At 39.5% G+C, this 19,457-nt stretch overlaps 1 protein-coding gene across 5 annotated transcripts in view; it reads left to right on the top strand.

The window, feature by feature from the left end:
• The window catches only part of LOC117486998 (DNA (cytosine-5)-methyltransferase 3A-like), a 52,494-nt gene extending 33,352 nt beyond the window's left edge, over positions 1–19,142 (top strand). For 3 of the 5 annotated variants that reach the window (XM_034135626.1, XM_034135622.1, XM_034135625.1), the window contains 16 exons: positions 245–403; positions 1,420–1,527; positions 3,279–3,426; positions 6,070–6,219; positions 6,546–6,590; positions 6,695–6,774; positions 7,292–7,404; positions 9,194–9,377; positions 10,414–10,498; positions 10,979–11,124; positions 11,282–11,372; positions 12,009–12,157; positions 12,762–12,847; positions 13,156–13,225; positions 14,356–14,474; positions 15,246–19,142. In XM_034135626.1, the coding sequence (XP_033991517.1) occupies positions 245–403; positions 1,420–1,527; positions 3,279–3,426; positions 6,070–6,219; positions 6,546–6,590; positions 6,695–6,774; positions 7,292–7,404; positions 9,194–9,377; positions 10,414–10,498; positions 10,979–11,124; positions 11,282–11,372; positions 12,009–12,157; positions 12,762–12,847; positions 13,156–13,225; positions 14,356–14,474; positions 15,246–15,387 (1,875 nt within the window). In that variant the 3' untranslated portion in view covers positions 15,388–19,142. The remainder of the gene's footprint in view (positions 1–244; positions 404–1,419; positions 1,528–3,278; positions 3,427–6,069; positions 6,220–6,545; positions 6,591–6,694; positions 6,775–7,291; positions 7,405–9,193; positions 9,378–10,413; positions 10,499–10,978; positions 11,125–11,281; positions 11,373–12,008; positions 12,158–12,761; positions 12,848–13,155; positions 13,226–14,355; positions 14,475–15,245) is intronic. The other 2 variants (XM_034135624.1, XM_034135623.1) reach the window with 2 other exon arrangements.
• Positions 19,143–19,457: the final 315 nt, after the last annotated feature.

Genomic DNA, 19,457 nt, shown 5'->3' with positions numbered 1-19,457 from the left:
TATTGTATTTATTCCCTGTACAGCACTTTGGTCAACTGAGGTTGTTTTAAATGTGCTATATAAATAAACAATGATTGAGATTGAGATAAATAGTTTTCGTATGTCGCAGTGTTGGAACTGTCTTCACTGAAACCATACTTTAGATTTGAGTCTATAATTATGTATACTAGAGAATGCTACCTACTGTATAGTATCTTATATCACGAGTTCTGGTTTGAACTGGTCTTGTGTTCTGCGCTGACAGGACGGCCGGGGTTTTGGAATCGGTGTCTTGGTGTTCGGGAAGCTGCGGGGTTTCTCCTGGTGGCCCGGCAGGATCGTGTCCTGGTGGATGAGCGGCCGGAGCAGAGCTGCAGACGGCACTCGCTGGGTCATGTGGTTCGGAGACGGAAAGTTCTCTGTGGTGAGGAAACCCTTGGAATAAAATGATTTGATTACTGGTGCACAGTGGGGTTTAATCCCCAGTAGAATCACATTTCAAGTTCTTCCACAAAGAGAAACAGAATATGTTTGTTATAGCTAAAATGCCAAATGCCAAAGCTTAATGTCTTCACCACCCTGAGCTCCACTTTTCTAATTTAATGCTTTTATAGACACCAGAAAACACTTTCAGTCAAAGCATTCTAATGTTTGTTTTAATTCAACGCTACATCGTTTTTGATCAGAAACAAGATTACCTCGATTTTATTTTGTGTGATTTATTCTAATATCTAATTTATTTATTCTGATATCTAATGTGATTTTATAAAACGGACAAGTCAAAGCAAGCAATCTGATTGGTTCTTAGCCGTGATATAATGAGCGTATATCACGGGTAGAATTGTAGTTACTTTTCACAAGTCAGTATCCCTCCGCGTCTGAGAAACGCTACAACTGTTACAACTGTTACATTACGTCCGTTACGAAACTAACTAACTAACAAAGCTCAAGATGGTAACATGTAAGGGATAATGTGCAGCAAGGACTTATTGACCGTTGTTAAGAACGCTCACATCTGCAGAAAGAAGTCCGGTCGATTTAACTGTATACAGTTGGGCTGGGACAAGAAAACAGTGGAGAAGTAACGGGGTTTCTGCCCCGTTACTTCTCCACTTCGCGTCGGGCCGAACCACGCCCCTGTGATATAATGACCACATACCACGGCCTGTCGTGAGCTATTGCTTAATTAGAAACCATAAGTCAGATACTCCTAAAGAATTTGTTATGATACTGGTTAAAATGTCTCTGCTTTTTATTTAGTTATAGTTTATACTAGTTCCATATGTTCTCCTATTTTAAATCTTATTTTAATTCCTCTTACTTACCTAAAGTCCCGTGCCTTGATGAGACATCTTTCCTTAAAATACATATTGTTACCGATGCAAACAAAATGACCTTAGTGAAGGATTTCCAGGACCTCATGATGTGTTTGTTTTGCAGGTGTGTGTGGAAAAGCTCATGCTTCTGAGCTCCTTCTCATCTGCCTTCCACCAACCCTCCTACAACAAACAGTCCATGTACCGGAAAGCCATTTTCGAGGCTCTGCAGGTAAAAAATCTACATTTTAACTCCATTTCAGGGTTATTTCTGAAGTCTGGTTTGAGATAAATCATGTAGCTCAGGGTGTCCACGGGGTCTTAAAAAGTATTAAAAGTTGATCAATCAATTTAGCGAAAATGAAGGCTATTAAAAATTATTAAACTGCATTTTCCAAGGTATTACATTTTGTAGCTGGTTTTCAATAAGTATATCAATTGTCCAAAGAGGTTGTATTCTACAGTCTGCCTGAATGTAATCATTGCGTAGGTGTGTAGTGTGATTATGTGTAGTTTATTTATGGCATCCCGTTGGATTTGACGTCATCTGAACAGGACATCGCACGCTCACTGCTTGATAGCGCGCGAAGGCCCGTTTACGCCGGTTGTTAAACAACATCGTTATGGGGAAATGCAAGTTTGCGTCCAAATGGTTGGAAGATAAGGAGGAAGGACAATCAATACTGTATATAGTAGGGCTGTGCAATTAATCGTATTTTAATCGCAATTACGATTTTGGCCTGCCACAATTACGAAAACAACATAATCGAAAAAAACAATTATTTTGCTTTGCTAGGTTGTGACAGTGCAACATATTTGATCTAATTAATTTTGGTCTCATTTATTTGTATTTATCATATTTATATGTGTTTAGTAGCTTGTGGAAGTGCGCTCCAAAATATTTGTTGATCTTGTTTATTGGTATTTATTATTTTGATATTATTTTTTTTGTATTGGTTTTTCAGTTGAATTATACGGTCAGGGTAATCAACAGTTAAAAAGATACTGTTTAAATTATTATTTGTATTTGTTTTAAAGTTCAATAAATAGATTTTTTCAAAGTCAATGAATAATCGTATTTAATAATCGTGATATCAATTATTGACCCAAATAATCGTGATTATGATTTTTGCCATAATCGCACAGCCCTAGTATACAGTCAATGTGAGGTAAAGTGTGTCGCCAATGTAACCGGTTAAAACTCCAAGTGGCGATGAGGTCTTAAAATGTATGGAAAGGGTCTTAAAAAAGGTCTTAAAAGGTCTTACATTTGACTTCAGGATTCCTGCATATACCCTGTAGCTATACTTATTTGTTTCCTTAATAGATAAAATGAACATCTAAAAGACCAAAATAGAAATGTGCAGGGTGAAAGTTCACATTTGACTGCTCCTACTTCCTTTTTATGTAACAAGCTCTGCATTTGTGGAGGTGTTGTTTCCTTGTAGCTCTGCCCTATGTTTTTAAGTGGGAACATGTGTGTACATCTCATATATCTGTGGGATACACTTCGATCCAGCAGTGCTTAGTTTTGTTTTTCTAAGTAATTCAGAACACATGGTCATTGTTTTCTCTACGGAGTCATACTGAGTCGTTATTCACTCAAACTTGTTTAACATTATAAACAAGCGGCAAAAGATTTTGTACTTTGAGTAAGAAAAAATAAAGTAGAAAGAACGTGAGGTCAAAGAAAGCTATTTGTGCTAAAAAGTTAGCAATGATTGAGGGTCAGACCTGTATCTCCCACTGCACTGTAACTTGTATTCATGTACCTTTGTTATTCATGTTTTATTATCTTTGCTTTTAAATGCCATTTCATAATATGTTTCTTAATGTCTTTCATTTCTGTAAAGCACTTTGAATTGCCTTGTGTTGAAAGGTGCTATATAAATAAACTTGCCTTGCCTTTGATACTTCAAGTTCAGTCATCATTTCCATATTTATCCTTCTTATTATCCCATGTCTTTCCCTCTCTGTGTGTAGGTGGGTAGTGTGCGTGCGGGGCGGCCCGTTCCCTCCTGTGATACGAGCGAAGATGCGGAGGGGTTGGAGATTCAGACCCGACAGATGATAGAGTGGGCCATGACCGGCTTCCTGCCCAACGGCCCGTCATCACTGGAGCCTCCAGAGGGTAAACACACACATCTCCTTTTGATATATCATTCATACGGATCATTTTTTGACACAGTGGTCTTTCATGTTTTTTAGGCAAAGGAAATGTCCTAATAATTGTTTCCAGGCACTTCCCCTTATTTCAATTCATAATTCGTTAAGGGGTCGGAAACAGGGGGATGATTTAAAGAAATATATAAATACCTATTCCCATGTTCTTATATAGATACACACATACTCATATACATAAACATACATACTTGACATACAGTCAGCAGGTATGCAGTAAAGTGAAGGAAAGCATGCTCAGTGTTTTGGCCCGAGTCAAAAAGTAGCATTGAAGTTGTATTTTAGGTTTTGTTTTTGCGATAATCAATCAATTTTCTCCATCTATTATCAGCTATGTGTCTTTGGTTTCTAATTCCATATGTTATCTTTTCCAAAATATACACTGAATTATTTTAATTTAAATATTAAACCCTCACATACTGTAGGCATACTTACCAACCCTCCCGATTTTCGCAGGAGACTCCCGATTTCATTGCCCTCTCCCGGTTTTCTCCCGGGGTCATACATTATTTCTCCCGCATTTCTCCCGATTTCTGACTAAATCAGATTTAGTCACGACTGTTTCTTTAATACAGCTACACCATTGTTTGGTTTCCATGGTAGCGCGTCTCTTTAGTAGCGCGCGCAACTGAAAGTCTGAGAGGGTGAGAAAGATAGTCACAGAACACAGAACAAGAATCGACAACTCTACCCTCTGCTCACTCCTTTCCGGCTATCCACTAGAAGCCCCCCCCCCCCCCCCCCCCCCCCCCCCCCCCCCAGCTATCCACTAGCACCCCCCCCCCCCCACGGTGGTTTTGAAATGCTCCCGATTTCTGAGGTCTTAAGGTTGGCAAGTATGACTGTAGGATTGGTCTGGTAACAAATGTACAAATATACTTTTTTTACGCAATAACACACAGCCACTAATACAACATCAAGGATAGATGCCTCATTTCAAATCTTCCCGTGCAAGTCTTTTAGCTTAAATTGTTCCTATGATTGCTAAAATGTTATTTTAGGTAGTTTCCTCCATACCCTTAGCTGCTGTTACGTCACTATCGCCTCTCCCATTGTGTTATAACTCTCGCTGCCAGAGGGGGGAGACAAAGGTTGATGCTTTAAAGGCAAAGGCATGGTGGCTGTGTTAGGGAGAGGGGGAACATGATATTGTTCAGAGGGAGATGCACACTCTTTCCTGGAGTAGATCCAACGTGTTGCACCAAATAAACCTAAAAGAGACGTTTTAATCCTGCAAACTGTCTCTCTTTTGCACGCCTTGCCAGTAAACAATCCAACACTTTGTGTGAAGCATCTTCAGTCTTCAAATAGCCTGCAGCAGTGACTCAACAACTTCAAACCATTTCCAGTGTTTTATTTCTCCAAAGTCACAGTCATTACTCCCATTTGATGTACCACTTAAAGGTCCCCTATTATACTGTTTTTCATCAATATATAATAAGTCTCAGATATATACAGAACATGTCTCTGAAGTGTTTGGCTCCAAACACCAAACAGATCATTGCAGCATCCCATAATCCCCTCTGTTTCAGCCCTGTTTCAAAAGTGCTGATTCTCTGTCTGTTACTTTAGATGAAAATAAGGAGCCACTCCCCACGCCCCTTAAAAAGAACACAATAGGCGCTTTCACACCGGAGTACTTTGCCGTACTTAGTTCATCAGAACTCAGTTCATCAGAACTCTTTAGTTCTGATGAACTAAAGAGCAGATCGCGTTCACACCGGAATAAGTCCCTGGGGAAGGATTAGTCAAATGAAGCCGCTGACGTCACTTCTTCTTCTTCTGCTTTGGGTTTACTGGCAGGCCGCAAACAACTTCACGGCGTATACTGCCGGACGGAAGTCCCCGGAGTTGGGGACTGGCTTCAGTAGAAGCTGCTGGGACTCCCAGCAGCTTCTACTGAAGCCTTCCGAGTAAATCGCCAGAACGCCGACACCTCCTCATCTCCACCACTCCCATGTTTTCTTTTGTGTTGCCATAAGTTATTCTCTCTCCGTTGGTGCGCAGGGCTAATGCTAATGCTAATAATGCTAATGCCGGCAAATACAATGGCGGCTTCACAAAACTTTTTGGGAGTTTTACGTGGTTTGCAATTCGCCCAGCCAATCAGAGATGGGAATTTTTTTTTCCCATGAAAGTACCTGCTCTCTAGCAGGGACTGAAAAGGGGGTGAAAAGGCTCTTGAACTAAGTTCTAGTTCCGGATTCTTTTGGTGTGAACGCACATTTTCGGAACTATATCGGAACTATACTGGGAAAAGTACTCCGGTGTGAAAGCGCCTAATGGTGCTCTAGGAGGAGATTCAGGTGATAAGGTGGGGGGGGGAGTTACCTTGGTTGCTGATTGGCTAATGGTTACACAAGCCAAAACATCGTTATGACATCATAAAGTGGCCTAAATCTGATCAGCTCATTTTCAGACAGGTTTTTATATAAATGGATCAGGACAAAAAGAGAGGGGGTCTTTGTTCCTGAAGCTTTCAGAATCTCTTTCCACATTTCTACATGTTGATGTAGAAGAGACATGACAAAGTGGATTTTGCATAATAGGTGACCTTTAATACGATGTTCATTGTGTTCCTGTATCCCTGCAGAGGAACAGAATCCATGTAAGGAAGTCCCCGTCTTCCCAGAGATGTGGACGGAGCCGGAGGCCGCGTACACGCCTCCACCCACCAAGAAACCACGCAAAAACGCAGCGGAAAAACTAAAGATCAGAGAGGTGATCGACGAAGGGACCAGAGGTTAGCTTAAATGAATTCACAACCTCTCTGTATGGTTATTTTTTAAGTAGCGGAGTTAACTCAGAGAACATCTTTAAAAAAATGCCGGTGGTTAAACATTTTTTTTCTTTTCATAGTTTTCCTACAGAAAAACATCCTGAATAATATATCAGAATTGTTCTGTTTTGACAAAAATACATAATTGAACTCAAAATGTAATTATGTTTTTATTAATATATGTAATGTTGACAGTCTTTTGCATGATTCTGTATAGAAGTGATTGCCTTGTTTATGAACTGTCTGCATGTTTTCTTATTCAAAATTGATGTTTTCTTATGTTGTTCCAGAGAGACTCATATGTGAGGTCAAACAGAAAACCAGGAACATAGACGGTAAAGTTTCAGATTGTTCTCATACTTGTTACATACTTACATTAATGTAATCAAAAGGCAAAACAAAGAGTTGAATATAACAATGTGATGTTGTCTGTGTTCAGATATGTGCATCTCCTGTGGAAGCCTCAACGTCAGCATCGAGCATCCTCTGTTCGGAGGAGCCATGTGTCAGGGCTGCAAAGTAAAGAAAAGAATATATATTATTTCATTCTTCTTTTCTTTAGTTAAATGTATTCAACCAACATCCGTCTACACCCCAACTACGACATATTCATTCTTAGAAACAAGATTAATTTTGTAAGAATTGTGCAGAAAACCCGAAATATAGCATTCATAAGTCCCATAGGGCAAAGAGAAGGGGTTAATCGTGTTGTAAAGTCTGATACAACATAATGTGTAATGTAATGCTGTAATGGCCGGGAAATCAATAATTGGGATTTGTTTCAATTGGGACATTTAGACTTTTCAAGCCAAAATGGTCCCTAGTGAGGTACAAGGCAAACTAGGCTAAAACATTTCTCAATCACAGCGGAAGTTGTATTTCAAAAGCCTCAAAGAAAATGTGTTGAGATGTTACACAGACACATGGAAACAGTGGAAATCCAAGACGTCATAATGGCTGACAACAAAGACTCTCTCCCTCTCTCTCCCTCTCTCCCTCTCTCCCTCTCTCCTGACCCTGTGTTGTTGCCGGGCAGAACTCGTTCCTGGAGTGCGCGTACCAGTACGACGACGACGGCTACCAGTCCTACTGCACCATCTGCTGCGCAGGAAGAGAGGTGCTCATGTGTGGAAACAACAACTGCTGCAGGTCAGTACACACTGTGTGTATTCAGACATCCAGGAGAAGATTCAAGGTTCAAGATTCAAGGCTTTTATTGTCATATGTACATACGAGCTACAGTGTTGTTATGACAATGAAAATCTTAGGTCACAGGCTCCTCCAACAGGGCAACAATAATGAAACAGATAATAGTGCAAGTAAATAAAATAAAATATAATATAATATAAATAGTGCAGAATAGTCTATATACAAGTAATTGGAATATTGATATATATATAAGTTGCAAACAGATGAATGTTACGGATGTTCTTTCAAAAGTTCAGGTTTTTATTTCACATCGACAGAAACAATTTACCGATAAATGTCAACGATGATAAATGGCCCCTTGTTTCATTTGTAATTAAATCAGACAACACATATCAGATTTATGTTTGTGAATATAAAGTTTATTTTGACCTCCAGGCTGTGACCTCCAGGCTGTGACCTCATCAGCTCAACACAGCAGATACTTAGCCATGCTGTGGTGGAAGAAAATACACTTGAAGTACTTAAAGTAAAAGTAAACATTAAGCAGAATGGCCGATTACATCATAACATGTTGGAGGCGTGTGGCGCAGTGGATAGAGCTTTGGTGTTCGGATCAGGGGAGCACAGGTTCAAACCCCACTGCAGTCAGCATGTCGTTGTGTCCCTGGGCAAGACACTTCACCCCAAATTGCTCCTGTGGGGATTGCCCACAGTATTGACTGAGTATGTAAGTCGCTTTGGATAAAAACATCTAGCAAGTAACATGTAATGTAATGTAATAACATATATCTATAAATGTATAAATGTCATCGTAGGATAATTAGTGATGTAATAATCTGTAAGCGTCACCATTTTTACAGCTGGTAAAGGTTGGTGTGATTTAAACTTCTTCATATACTGCTGGGTAGATAAATACTTCATATTAATGTAATAACCTGTATAAAGTAGCCTACATTGGAAATACTCAAGTAAAGTACAAGTAGCGTGCAATCTTGGACTATAAACATACTTTTTGTGCATACGTTTAATGCATAAAATAGTTCAACTACTTTGAAAACATTATCAAACCATAATTTGGTAGCCACAGTGACCATAAGGACCCACCGTGACACAGGACATTTAAATGTTCTGGAAAGTTCCTTATACAGCTTTAGCCTTTATGTTATCTCATGAAGTCCCTCAGTGACACACCGTGAACAGTCTGGTGGGTCATGGGCCAGGTCATGTGATTTTGTGTTCACACAAACTCCCAGCCAGGCTGCGGGTGTGTGTGTGTGTGTTTCGGGCTGTGTCTCGCCGTCTCGCAGACGGCCACTGGGCTCACAGGGAGGGGGGGGGCAGGAGCTCCAACAAGCCGTTTAGGACAGAGAGTGAATACACATACTATACAGAGATGCTGTATAGAAACCAATGTGAGTTTGGAAAATTGCACAATATAAATCTATTTTAGTAGACCTCAACAATGGAATTATGATCAGTAGAAATGGCCATGACATGGGACCTTTAAAGCCCAATGTGACATATATGTCACTTTTCAGATATTAGACACTAGGGGGGGTTACTTGTCAGAAATGTGTTTTAGGTGGTCTATTTAGTCTAAATTATGTTCCCCTTAATTTCCCAAAAGTAGAAATGGGTCCGGGACCCCCTTGGAGCAATACCATCTAAGAAATCTGAATATTATCATTCTGCATTATAATAATAAATCAATATCACATATGTTATAATAATACACAATCGTGATCATTCAATGCATGAAAACCCAGTCTCATGTTGTGTGTGTGTGCAGGTGTTTCTGCGTGGAGTGTGTGGATCTGTTGGTGGGGACGGGCTCTGCGGCGGTCGCCATTAAAGAAGATCCCTGGAACTGCTATATGTGCGGATCGAAAGGCGCCTACGGGTTGCTACGGCGACGGGACGACTGGCCCTCCAGACTGCAGATCTTCTTCGCCAACAACCACGAACAGGACTTTGTGAGTCGCCCAGTTTACAACAACTTCGATTATAATAATTTATACATATCATCTTTGTCATAGAGAGAGGGGTAAAGATGAGTTGTGACAATCTATTCAGATGTTTTAGCAATATATTGCGTACAATATCTCACTTAAAGGTCACCTATCATGCTATTTTTAGGCAATAGCATAGGTCTCAGATATATAAACATATATAAAAAACATGTCTATGAAGTGTTTTGCTCAAAATACCAAACAGATCACCCATTCTAGCCATGCCTCATATCCCTCTATTTCACTTCCTGTTTCAAAAGTGCTGATTTTGAAAAAAAAAGAATTGATCAAATAAAAAAGGAGGGGTCTGAGCTCATGGGGGACCCGGCAGCTACTGTCTAAACTAAATACTGCGGTGATGAAACGCCATATCATGGATTATCAAGGATTATTTCTGAAACAGTATGGAGCTCAAAGGCTTTCTCTCTTGCCGGTTATACCACAAGGTGAGTTCCTTTTTATTTCCTGCTTCTTCACACACATGCTCTCCAGTACAGGTTAGCTCTGAGTGTTAGCGATGCTAATGTAAACATGCACCGACCATATTACGTCCAAAACAGTCGGGCATTGTTTCTGATAGCAACTTTCTGATAGGGCCGTGGGTCCACATTTCAGATATGACGTCATATCGGACGCAAATCTGGATCAGCCCCGTTTTTAGAGATTTGGGTACGGAGGAAAAGAGAGAGGGTTTTCACTTTGGTGTTGTAAAGTTAATATATCCACTATCCTAATCAGATGAAACACTTCTCATTTAAAGTGGAAACATTAATATTTGGGGATCAGAGAGGCTTCTGCTCCAGCGCTCGTCAGCCATAAATTATCCACGAAGGCTAAAACATCCAAACAGACCGACATGTTCACAATCAATTATTGATGATCTGCACCCAGACTGTTTGCCAAAAGATCAGATAGTCATCTTGAATTAAGCTGAAGTGTTAATATTAATCTAATCTTGTTCACATAAATGTCTTTTCTTCCTTTTAATGTTGTCTGTTAGGAGCCAGCCAAGTTGTATCCTCCAGTTTCGGCAGAGAAGAGGAAACCAATCAGAGTTCTCTCTCTGTTTGACGGCATTGCCACAGGTACACATGCAGAAACTAACGATTATATTGATTGTTGTTGAATGTATTTAATAATAGAAGATTTCAGCTGCTCCACCATTTCCCAGACTCTAATTCATGAACAATTATTGTATTAACTTTTGACTTTTAATTTACTTTAATCATCACCTTAATTCGTCCAATACTTTGCTTTATGACCAAATTCCCAACTTCCTCTGGTGTACTTGCCAAAGCACCTGTGCTGTTCAGTGCTTATTGGCCAAAGTTAGCAAGCTATACCACGATGGTAAACATGGTAAATTATATCTACTAAATATCAGCATGTCATCATTGTCATTATGAGCATGTACGCATGACACCATAGATGTGTGTGAGACTGTAACAGAAATGAATTATCCCTCTTCATACTGCAGAATTATGTATTTATTTACGAAAATAGGGCTTATTTTTAGAGTAAAGACTTTTTCAAGAATGTGTATTTTTATGTGTGTGTGCAATCAGGTCTGCTGGTGCTGAGGGATCTGGGGATGCAGGTGGACAAATATGTTGCGTCCGAGGTGTGTGAGGACTCCATTACTGTGGGCATGGTCCGACATCATGGCCGCATCATGTACGTGGGAGACGTCCGCAACGTAACACGCAGACATGTGAGTCAATAACTGTTCAACCTTATGGGGACATCTCAGACCACCACACACATGCATTTAGTGGTAGATGCAGCATGAAAGGGATACACTTATTTCTTCTTACATGTTTGATCATTGTTACCCTTTCTTTATTGCTGATCTCAACTTATGCTTATAGATCGAGGAGTGGGGACCATTTGACCTGGTGATCGGAGGAAGCCCCTGCAACGACCTCTCGATAGTCAACCCTGCAAGGAAAGGGCTTTTTGGTAAGTGTTAGGAAAATCTCACTCGTCACCGGCTTGAGCTTCAATCTCAGGATCCATGTATTTCTGATCCTCTCCAGAATGGAAGTAGTCATCACATACAGAGCATCAACTAGTTCCTGAGCAGTGTCCTTCACATGCTGATATACAAGAGAGAGGGTTACACAGTCACAAGATGGAGGAATAGAAAGCAGTATTCAATGTTTAGTTCAGATTAGCTCCACATCAGAAATGATCATGCTTGTCATATGTCTATCTCCATAGAGGCTGAATCATCATGTTAATCACATAGCTATCATATGCCTAAAACAGTCCTGATGCTCTTCTAGCTAATCACACATCCTGTCATGTACACAGCTACAGTTGGGATACCTTTGTTATCACATGTACTCTGATATTGGAAGAGTACATTCAGTATTTTCCCAACAGTAAGAAATGTTACTAGCTTTCTAAACAACCGGATTAGATTTGAACTCAAGTGTCATGTCTCGAAATGTGTCCTACTGCAAGAAGTCATTATTCATTACAGTTCATTACATTACAGTTTACAATGATTGTGCATTTACACATGCTCAGGGTCCCTAAAGCTCTTTGTGTAAAATTCAATTTGGGGCTGAACTTTCTCTCTCCTCCCTGCAGAAGGGACTGGTCGGTTGTTTTTTGAGTTTTACCGCCTGCTGCACGAGGCTCGACCAAAAACAGGCGACGTACGTCCGTTCTACTGGCTGTTTGAGAATGTAGTCGCCATGGGAGTCAGCGACAAAAGGGACATCTCCCGCTTCTTAGAGGTACAATGGCATGAACACAGTGACTAACAACAGCTTTAAAGGTCACCTATTATGCAAAATCCACTTTGTCATGTCTCTTCTACATCAGCATGTGTCCCCTCTGTGGAAAGAGACTCTGAAAGTTTCAGGAACAAAGATTCTCTCTCTTTTTGTCCTGATCCATTTATATAAAAACCTGTCTGAAAATGAGCTGATCAGATTTTGCCCACTTTATGATGTCATAACGATATTTTGGCTTGTGTAACCATTAGCCAATCAGCAACCAAGGTAACCCCCCCCCACCTTATCACCTGAATCTCCTCCTAGAGCTGTGTTCTTTGTAACCAAATATCTCTCAGAGGGGCGTGGGGAGGGGCTCCTTATTTTCATCTAAAGTAACAGACACAGAATCAGCACTTTGGAAACAGGGCTGAAACAGAGGGGATTATGGGATGCTGCAATGATCTGTTTGGTGTTTGGAGCCAAACACTTCAGAGACATGTTTTGTATATATCTGAGAGCTATAATATATTGATGAAAAACAGTATAATAGGGGATCTTTAAAATATATGCATATAAGTACATATGTAATGAAACAGGAAGTAACCCTGCTTCTCCTCTCCAGTGTAACCCGGTGATGATCGATGCCAAGGAGGTCTCTGCCGCCCACCGCGCTCGCTACTTCTGGGGAAACCTGCCCGGCATGTCCAGGTGAAAACACACACACACACACACACTTTTCATTTTCTTGAATATTAAAGAGCTGAATTTGAACGTTATTACTTAATGCTATAACTGTCGATAAAAAAAATCCTATAATCTATGAATGAATTACATTTTTCATGCTGTGCTTTGAATGTGAGCTCCTGATTTTGTATGTATTGTCATTTTATTTTTGTTTCTTCTTTTGTCTAATTGTGCTTATTACTGTCATTGAGAAACATCCTTCAAAAACGTAATGTTTATCCCTAATAATGAATTTAATTTAATTTGTTCTCCTTTTTTTGACCACCCTACAGACCTCTGACAGCCATGTCGAATGACAGGTTGGACCTACAGGAGTGCCTCGAGCACGGACGTACAGCCAAGGTTAGCCTCCTCTACGAGTGTGTGTGTGTGTGTGTGTGTATGTGTATAAGTGTGTATGTGCTTTTTATTGAATGGTACCTAACCAGTTTGGGTATTGAATGTTACTTTCTTTTTGATCGGCAGAAAAACTGATAACAAGAAAAAAGTTTGAACCTTTTTGCCCACCACCCATGTTGGTGGTTGGAAGCACATTTCCACCACTTAAAGAAAAAAAACAATATGAAAACCAAGCCTTGTAATGACAAATAAAAAGATCCAGTATATCATAATAACAACTTATGATGACTTACTATCACAAAACAATAACTCAGTATTGCAACATTAAAGGTGGGGTAGGTCATTCAATTCAGAAACACTTGTTGTTATATTCCATGGAATGCTCTTAACATCCCGACAGCAATGAATAAATTAAATGCTTTGACAATAAATACATAAAAAAATGTCATCTGTGGAAGCCGTGGCGCTGTAAAAAGCACGACCAATCATCTGAGCCGGCCCGGCTAAAATAACTGGATGGCCTACCTGCCTGTCAGCGTTCCATCTGTGCACAAACTTATCTCGTGCCCTCATTGGTCATGTGCGCGTTCGTGTGTGTTGGAGGAGGGGCTCTGTAAGGAAGTCTGAAGGAAGGGGCAGATTTTTTCCTGTTGTGTACTTTCAAAATCTAGCGCACTCGAGCTGGTTTCTCCATTCTTACCTACCCTACCTTTAATTACATACTATCTAAAAATAACAAGTTTATTAAGAAAAGTAAATCCATCTGTATCTTTTACATACAGATCTTTAATTCATCACATGGGTGGAAATGGGCCTCTACACAGTGTTGTCAAACAATGAACTTGTATGCCTGCAGTATTCAAGAGTTTATGTCTAGGTTATATGGAAATTGTAAAATAGGAAATCCATTGATGTCCATTCTAAAGGCTTCTGTCTCATCTTTTCTTGCTCTTCCAGCATGAGGAATTGTCAGTCAATTTTCTCGCTAACAAGATGTTGACTTTATATTTTTTACATCACAACGCATCAAATAACTCTGCTTTACAAATCAACGATAGCTGTAGTTTTAAAAAGGCTGTGTGTGTGTCTGTTTGTGTTTTTTGCGTGTGTTTGGTTCTGAATGCTAATTCCAGTTTGAGAAGTTGCGTACGATAACGACACGCTCCAACTCTGTGAAGCAGGGGAAAGACGAGCATTTCCCCGTCTTCATGGAAAGCAAGGAGGACATCCTGTGGTGCACCGAGATGGAAAGGTACAGTGTGTGTGTGTGTTTGTTAAAAGTCTCTGACATGTGTGTTTCTGATCTGCATTGTTTGAATGTCAATGTAGTAAACTATTACTTTTGTGCAACATTTAGAGAGTTTCTGAGTAAAAAAACTATTTCAAATCAAATATATATTAAACGCTAAATGGTTTGCTGATTTTGACCAAAGAATATTTGTTTTTATAAACAACCAGATTAGATTTTGACTAAAGTGCTCTCTGAAATATCAGAAAAAAGGCCTTCTCAATATCCTATTCCCCAAAAAGATGTCTTCAAATGTCTTTTGTTTCTTCGTCCAATAGTTTAAACCAAAAAAATAATCCAATCTACAACAATGAAATATGTTTAAAATCTAATTCAATCAGAATCAGAATTTGTTTTTATTCCAAGTAGGTTTTCACATGCAAGGAATTAAATGTTGTGTATAGGTGCTTACATGAAAACAAGGATAAATACAAATTGAAAATAAGATAAATATTGAAAAGAAAAGGGAAAAATATTTGAAATAAAAAATGTTTAAGATAAAAATCTGTTCAAGAAACATAAATATACAGAAAATACAATAAAGAATGAGAGAGCTATGTTTTAGAAGGCGAAGTATTGTTTGGAAACGGGCAACATTTTAATTTAAAATCCTGTGTGTGTGTGTGTGTGTGTGTGTGTGTGTGTGTGTGTGTGTGTGTGTGTGTGTGTGTGTGTGTGTGTGTGTGCGTGCGTGCGTGCGTGCGTGTGTGTGTGTGTGTGTGTGTGTGTTTGCAGGGTGTTTGGTTTCCCCGTCCACTACACCGACGTGTCCAACATGAGTCGTCTGGCACGTCAGAGGCTGCTGGGACGGTCCTGGAGCGTCCCCGTCATCCGGCACCTCTTCGCCCCGCTCAAAGAGTACTTCGCCTGCAACTAGTCACGCACCAACTCTCTCACACACACACACACACACACACACACACACACACACACACACACACACACACACACACACACACACACACACACACACACACACACACACATTTAACATACAGCATACAGCTAGTACATGAGGGTTGGCTGACGCAGGATGACACAGATGACCAGACATACTCATATACAGGCCTGTCACAATAACTACAAAATATAATGTCCCAGAAATAATGGCTATAAACCATATTAATGTCATTTTAGGACTATTTTAAGCCACAGATATACTGATAATATAAATGAATAATAACATGCAACTACACACCGTTCCAAAGAGGTAACCATTTTTTATTATAAACAATATTTCAAGGAATAAGTTAACTTCTAATATATCCTTATTAAAATATAAGATTAATTCATTCACACCACAAAACCCTGCTGTTATTCTGGCATCATGTAAGCTGAAATGTTGTTGACATTATTTATTTATGCAATTAATAAACACGTGTAGAAACAGCCTATATGGCCGTAATCAAAACATTTTTGGAGGTCATGTTCATAAATCATACGATAGTCAATAACGTTATTATTGTGACAGGCCTACTACACACACACACACACACACACACATACATACATACATACATACATACATACATACATACAAACTAACACAATAAAGGACTGCTTCCCTGGATCCCATGTAGACCACTGGCTGACCTTAGTCCCCTGGTGCTACCTTTCTGATTCTACACACACACACACACACACACACACACACACACACACACACACACACACACACACACACACACACACACACAAAACTGGTGCAGGGTGTAATGTCCTGTCTTCTCAACACACACTCTTCCCTCCCGACCTTGAAACTGGTGTCTTCTTCTGGCTTTACTGTGTGAGGTCAAACCTCCGGGGGGTTGAACGCTGACAAAGACGCCTGACTTTCTGTTTCTGACTTCTCTCTGAATACATCTACACACCAGAGAGTCAAACTGTAACTGTTTCCATGCGTAGGGATAGTGCTGCTGACAAATATACAAAAACACACACATCAGTTAACAATCATGGTGCTGGTCAGGCAGTATTAGAGTTCAAATGGTGCCGCTTTCATACACTTTTAAATACAAGATGTTGGTGCTCGAGGTGACCGAATGCTCTCTGGTTGTTTCAGTCGCTGAAGTTTTTCTTCCCTGACTTAGATGAACTATCTATTGCAAGCAGGTGGGAGCAACACTAAGCAAGAGTGCTGACATTTTAAGATATATTTATGTGGCAAAAAAGAGTCCAAAAGAAAAATGCAATTATGGACAGTAGGATTTGTAAGAAGCCTTTTTTTTTACGTAACTTCTACTAAATTGTAAATAAGATTAGCAAATGCTTTGGGTAATATACGATCATATTCTGTACACTAGTCATATTTTAAGAATTTGTTTATTCCCACTTGTACTACAAAATGTGGGTGTTTTCTGACCCAAACATCTTACATGAATGAATCCAGATGAGATTGTTTCTGCCTCTAGAGGCCAATTGCCTCTGAGAAATATTAGACAAAAGAAAATACTTTTTAAATAGCTCAGTGTTGTGCTCACAGAAGCATTTAAATGAAAAGGAAACAAATCAAACCTGAACCCTTATGGTTACTAATCAGCTTCTCTTGCAGTTACGCTCCTACTTTGCTTCATAGGGATCCAAACCGTCCTCCTGTTATCTCAGCGACGTTCACTAAAACCAGAGGCAGACCTTCACTCTGTAGACACTATGCTGGATTTCTACTTCCTACGACTGAAACAGACAGCCCTGTGTCATGAAATAAAGGATACTTCCTCACATCACACAGATTTGAATGCCCCACCTGTTTTGGGGGGTTTCTTCTGCCTTTTTCCCCAAATGTTGGGATACAATCTGGGACTTGGTACAAGAGAAAACAAGTAAAGATAACTTAATATTTCAAGAGACTCTTGTACACATACAGGCTATCCCTATAATGTTCAGGAACATTTCCTACATGGGGTCATGTGTGAATTACTATTAAAATACCCCTCTCCTCACCTACCATGTACCTGAAAATAATGAAAGACGTCTTCCACCGTGTGCATGTACATCCAGACACTTTTATTCCAGCGTGTGTGAATCGGCGCAAAATGGAAATGTTCCTGAATGTAGTGAATATTGAAAGTGTGTCCCAGTAATTTAACGTTAAACGACTCCCAAAATACCAATATTTTATTTACACAGGGCTGTCTTTTAGAGAAACCATCTCTTCAGTCTGGTGCTTTTAGTCCTCAGGCGACAACTTCCTCAGATACCAGCTGACAACTGGACACATAAAACACACACATACACACACACACACACACACACACACACACACACACACACACAAACACAAACACACATTTACAATAACTAACAATAAACCAGCAGGTTCAACCTTTTTTCCATCATGTTTACTCTGCGTTTATACAACCAACCTTCAGGTGCTTTTTAAAACTCTGTAAACTCTTTTTTAACATCGTTCTCGCAGGGTACACACACATACACACACATACACACACACACACACACACGTGCTGGAAACACAGTGCCGTCTTAAAGCTTTCTCCTTCCACTACAAAACATCAACACACATGCATACACACTGTGTTTTTGCCGGCCGCCTGTTGCCATCAGGCTTGGTGCTCCAGACTCCCCCCCCTCCCCTCCCCCCTCCCCCCTCCCCCCAGGTGCTGCATGTCAGTCAGTCAGTGTAATCTCTGAATCCATGTTAGATTAGGGAGTAATGATAATAATAATCATGGTAATAATAATTACAATAATAATCTGTTATCGTGTGTGTGTACTGTTCCAGGTTGGTGCTCAGTTCAGTCTCAGCCTAGAGGGGAAGGAGAGGCTCGAGAAAGCATATATTACAGTTAGTATAGTGACTTGTTCTATTGTACCCAAGGATGCCGAAAGACGTTGTCGAAGCAAACTCTCAAACAACAGCGGGTTGAAATGACACAGAATGGAGTTGTGTGGATGACAAAATATAGAAAAATACACAGAAATCCCAACATCTGGGGAAAATTAAAGTAAATACAAAGTTTGCCAACAGGATAGAAACATAACGTTTTTATTTGGAAAACATAAATATCATTGTAATAAGTTGAGTTTCCTGAAATAATAATATAAACATATACACATTTTGACAAGCAGAATCATTTTGTGTGATTTCAACACGTCTCTTTGAGAGTACAGATGGATTAAAGCAAGAGGAATGGAGGCGATATTTTCAAGCGATGGGTGACTCGGTGATGGTGTTTCTGTTTGCCAGCTTTTGGGCTGAGTGATGCGCCGTTTTCAACACTGATACACTTACAAACATAAAACTCACAAAACATTGTTATTAACAAACACAAATGCAGAGATACACGCACAACATGGACACACATACAAGGCTGTGGCGCATGCAGACACTCATCTCATGGACTTAAGGAAAGATGAGCTTTTAGGAAAAAGGAGGACATGGTGGTGTTTCAAAGGTGCTAAAATTTTATCTGAAAATAAGAAAAATATATTGTTAGGAGTATAAATCAAGTTTGTCTTTACAATGACTGTATTTAAGTTTTGTCGTAGTAATGAAAAGGCACTATTATTATTTTACTCTTGTATGAATATGAACTAATTAAAAAGGCATTTTAACTTTGTACTTGAACAATGTAAGAAATGAACCGTGAATAAAAAAAGGACTGTTTCTTGTGATTACGTGTTTTCTACCTTTCTGTCAATTAAGGGTTAGATTTCCATTTGAGTTTTTGCTATTGTTTTCAATATCAGTCCAAGTGTAAGCTATATTAGGAATATTTTCATCGTTTTATCTTTCCATCAGAATCAGTTTATTGCCAGGTAGATTCTTACATACGAGGAATTTGACTTGATGTCATGGTGCATACATAAAATATAAAACAAAAACTCCATATAAAACAAAAAATATTTAAGGACACTGTAATAAAATATAGTTAGATAGCAATACAATAAAGCAGTAATTTACAGCGAAATAGAATGCAGTGAATCATA

This window comes from Trematomus bernacchii, unplaced genomic scaffold (assembly GCF_902827165.1).
Source record: "Trematomus bernacchii unplaced genomic scaffold, fTreBer1.1, whole genome shotgun sequence".
Taxonomy (NCBI): Eukaryota; Metazoa; Chordata; class Actinopteri; order Perciformes; family Nototheniidae; genus Trematomus; species Trematomus bernacchii.
The sequence above is the reverse complement of the archived record's forward strand: the minus strand, read 5'-3'. Positions and strand labels throughout refer to the sequence as shown.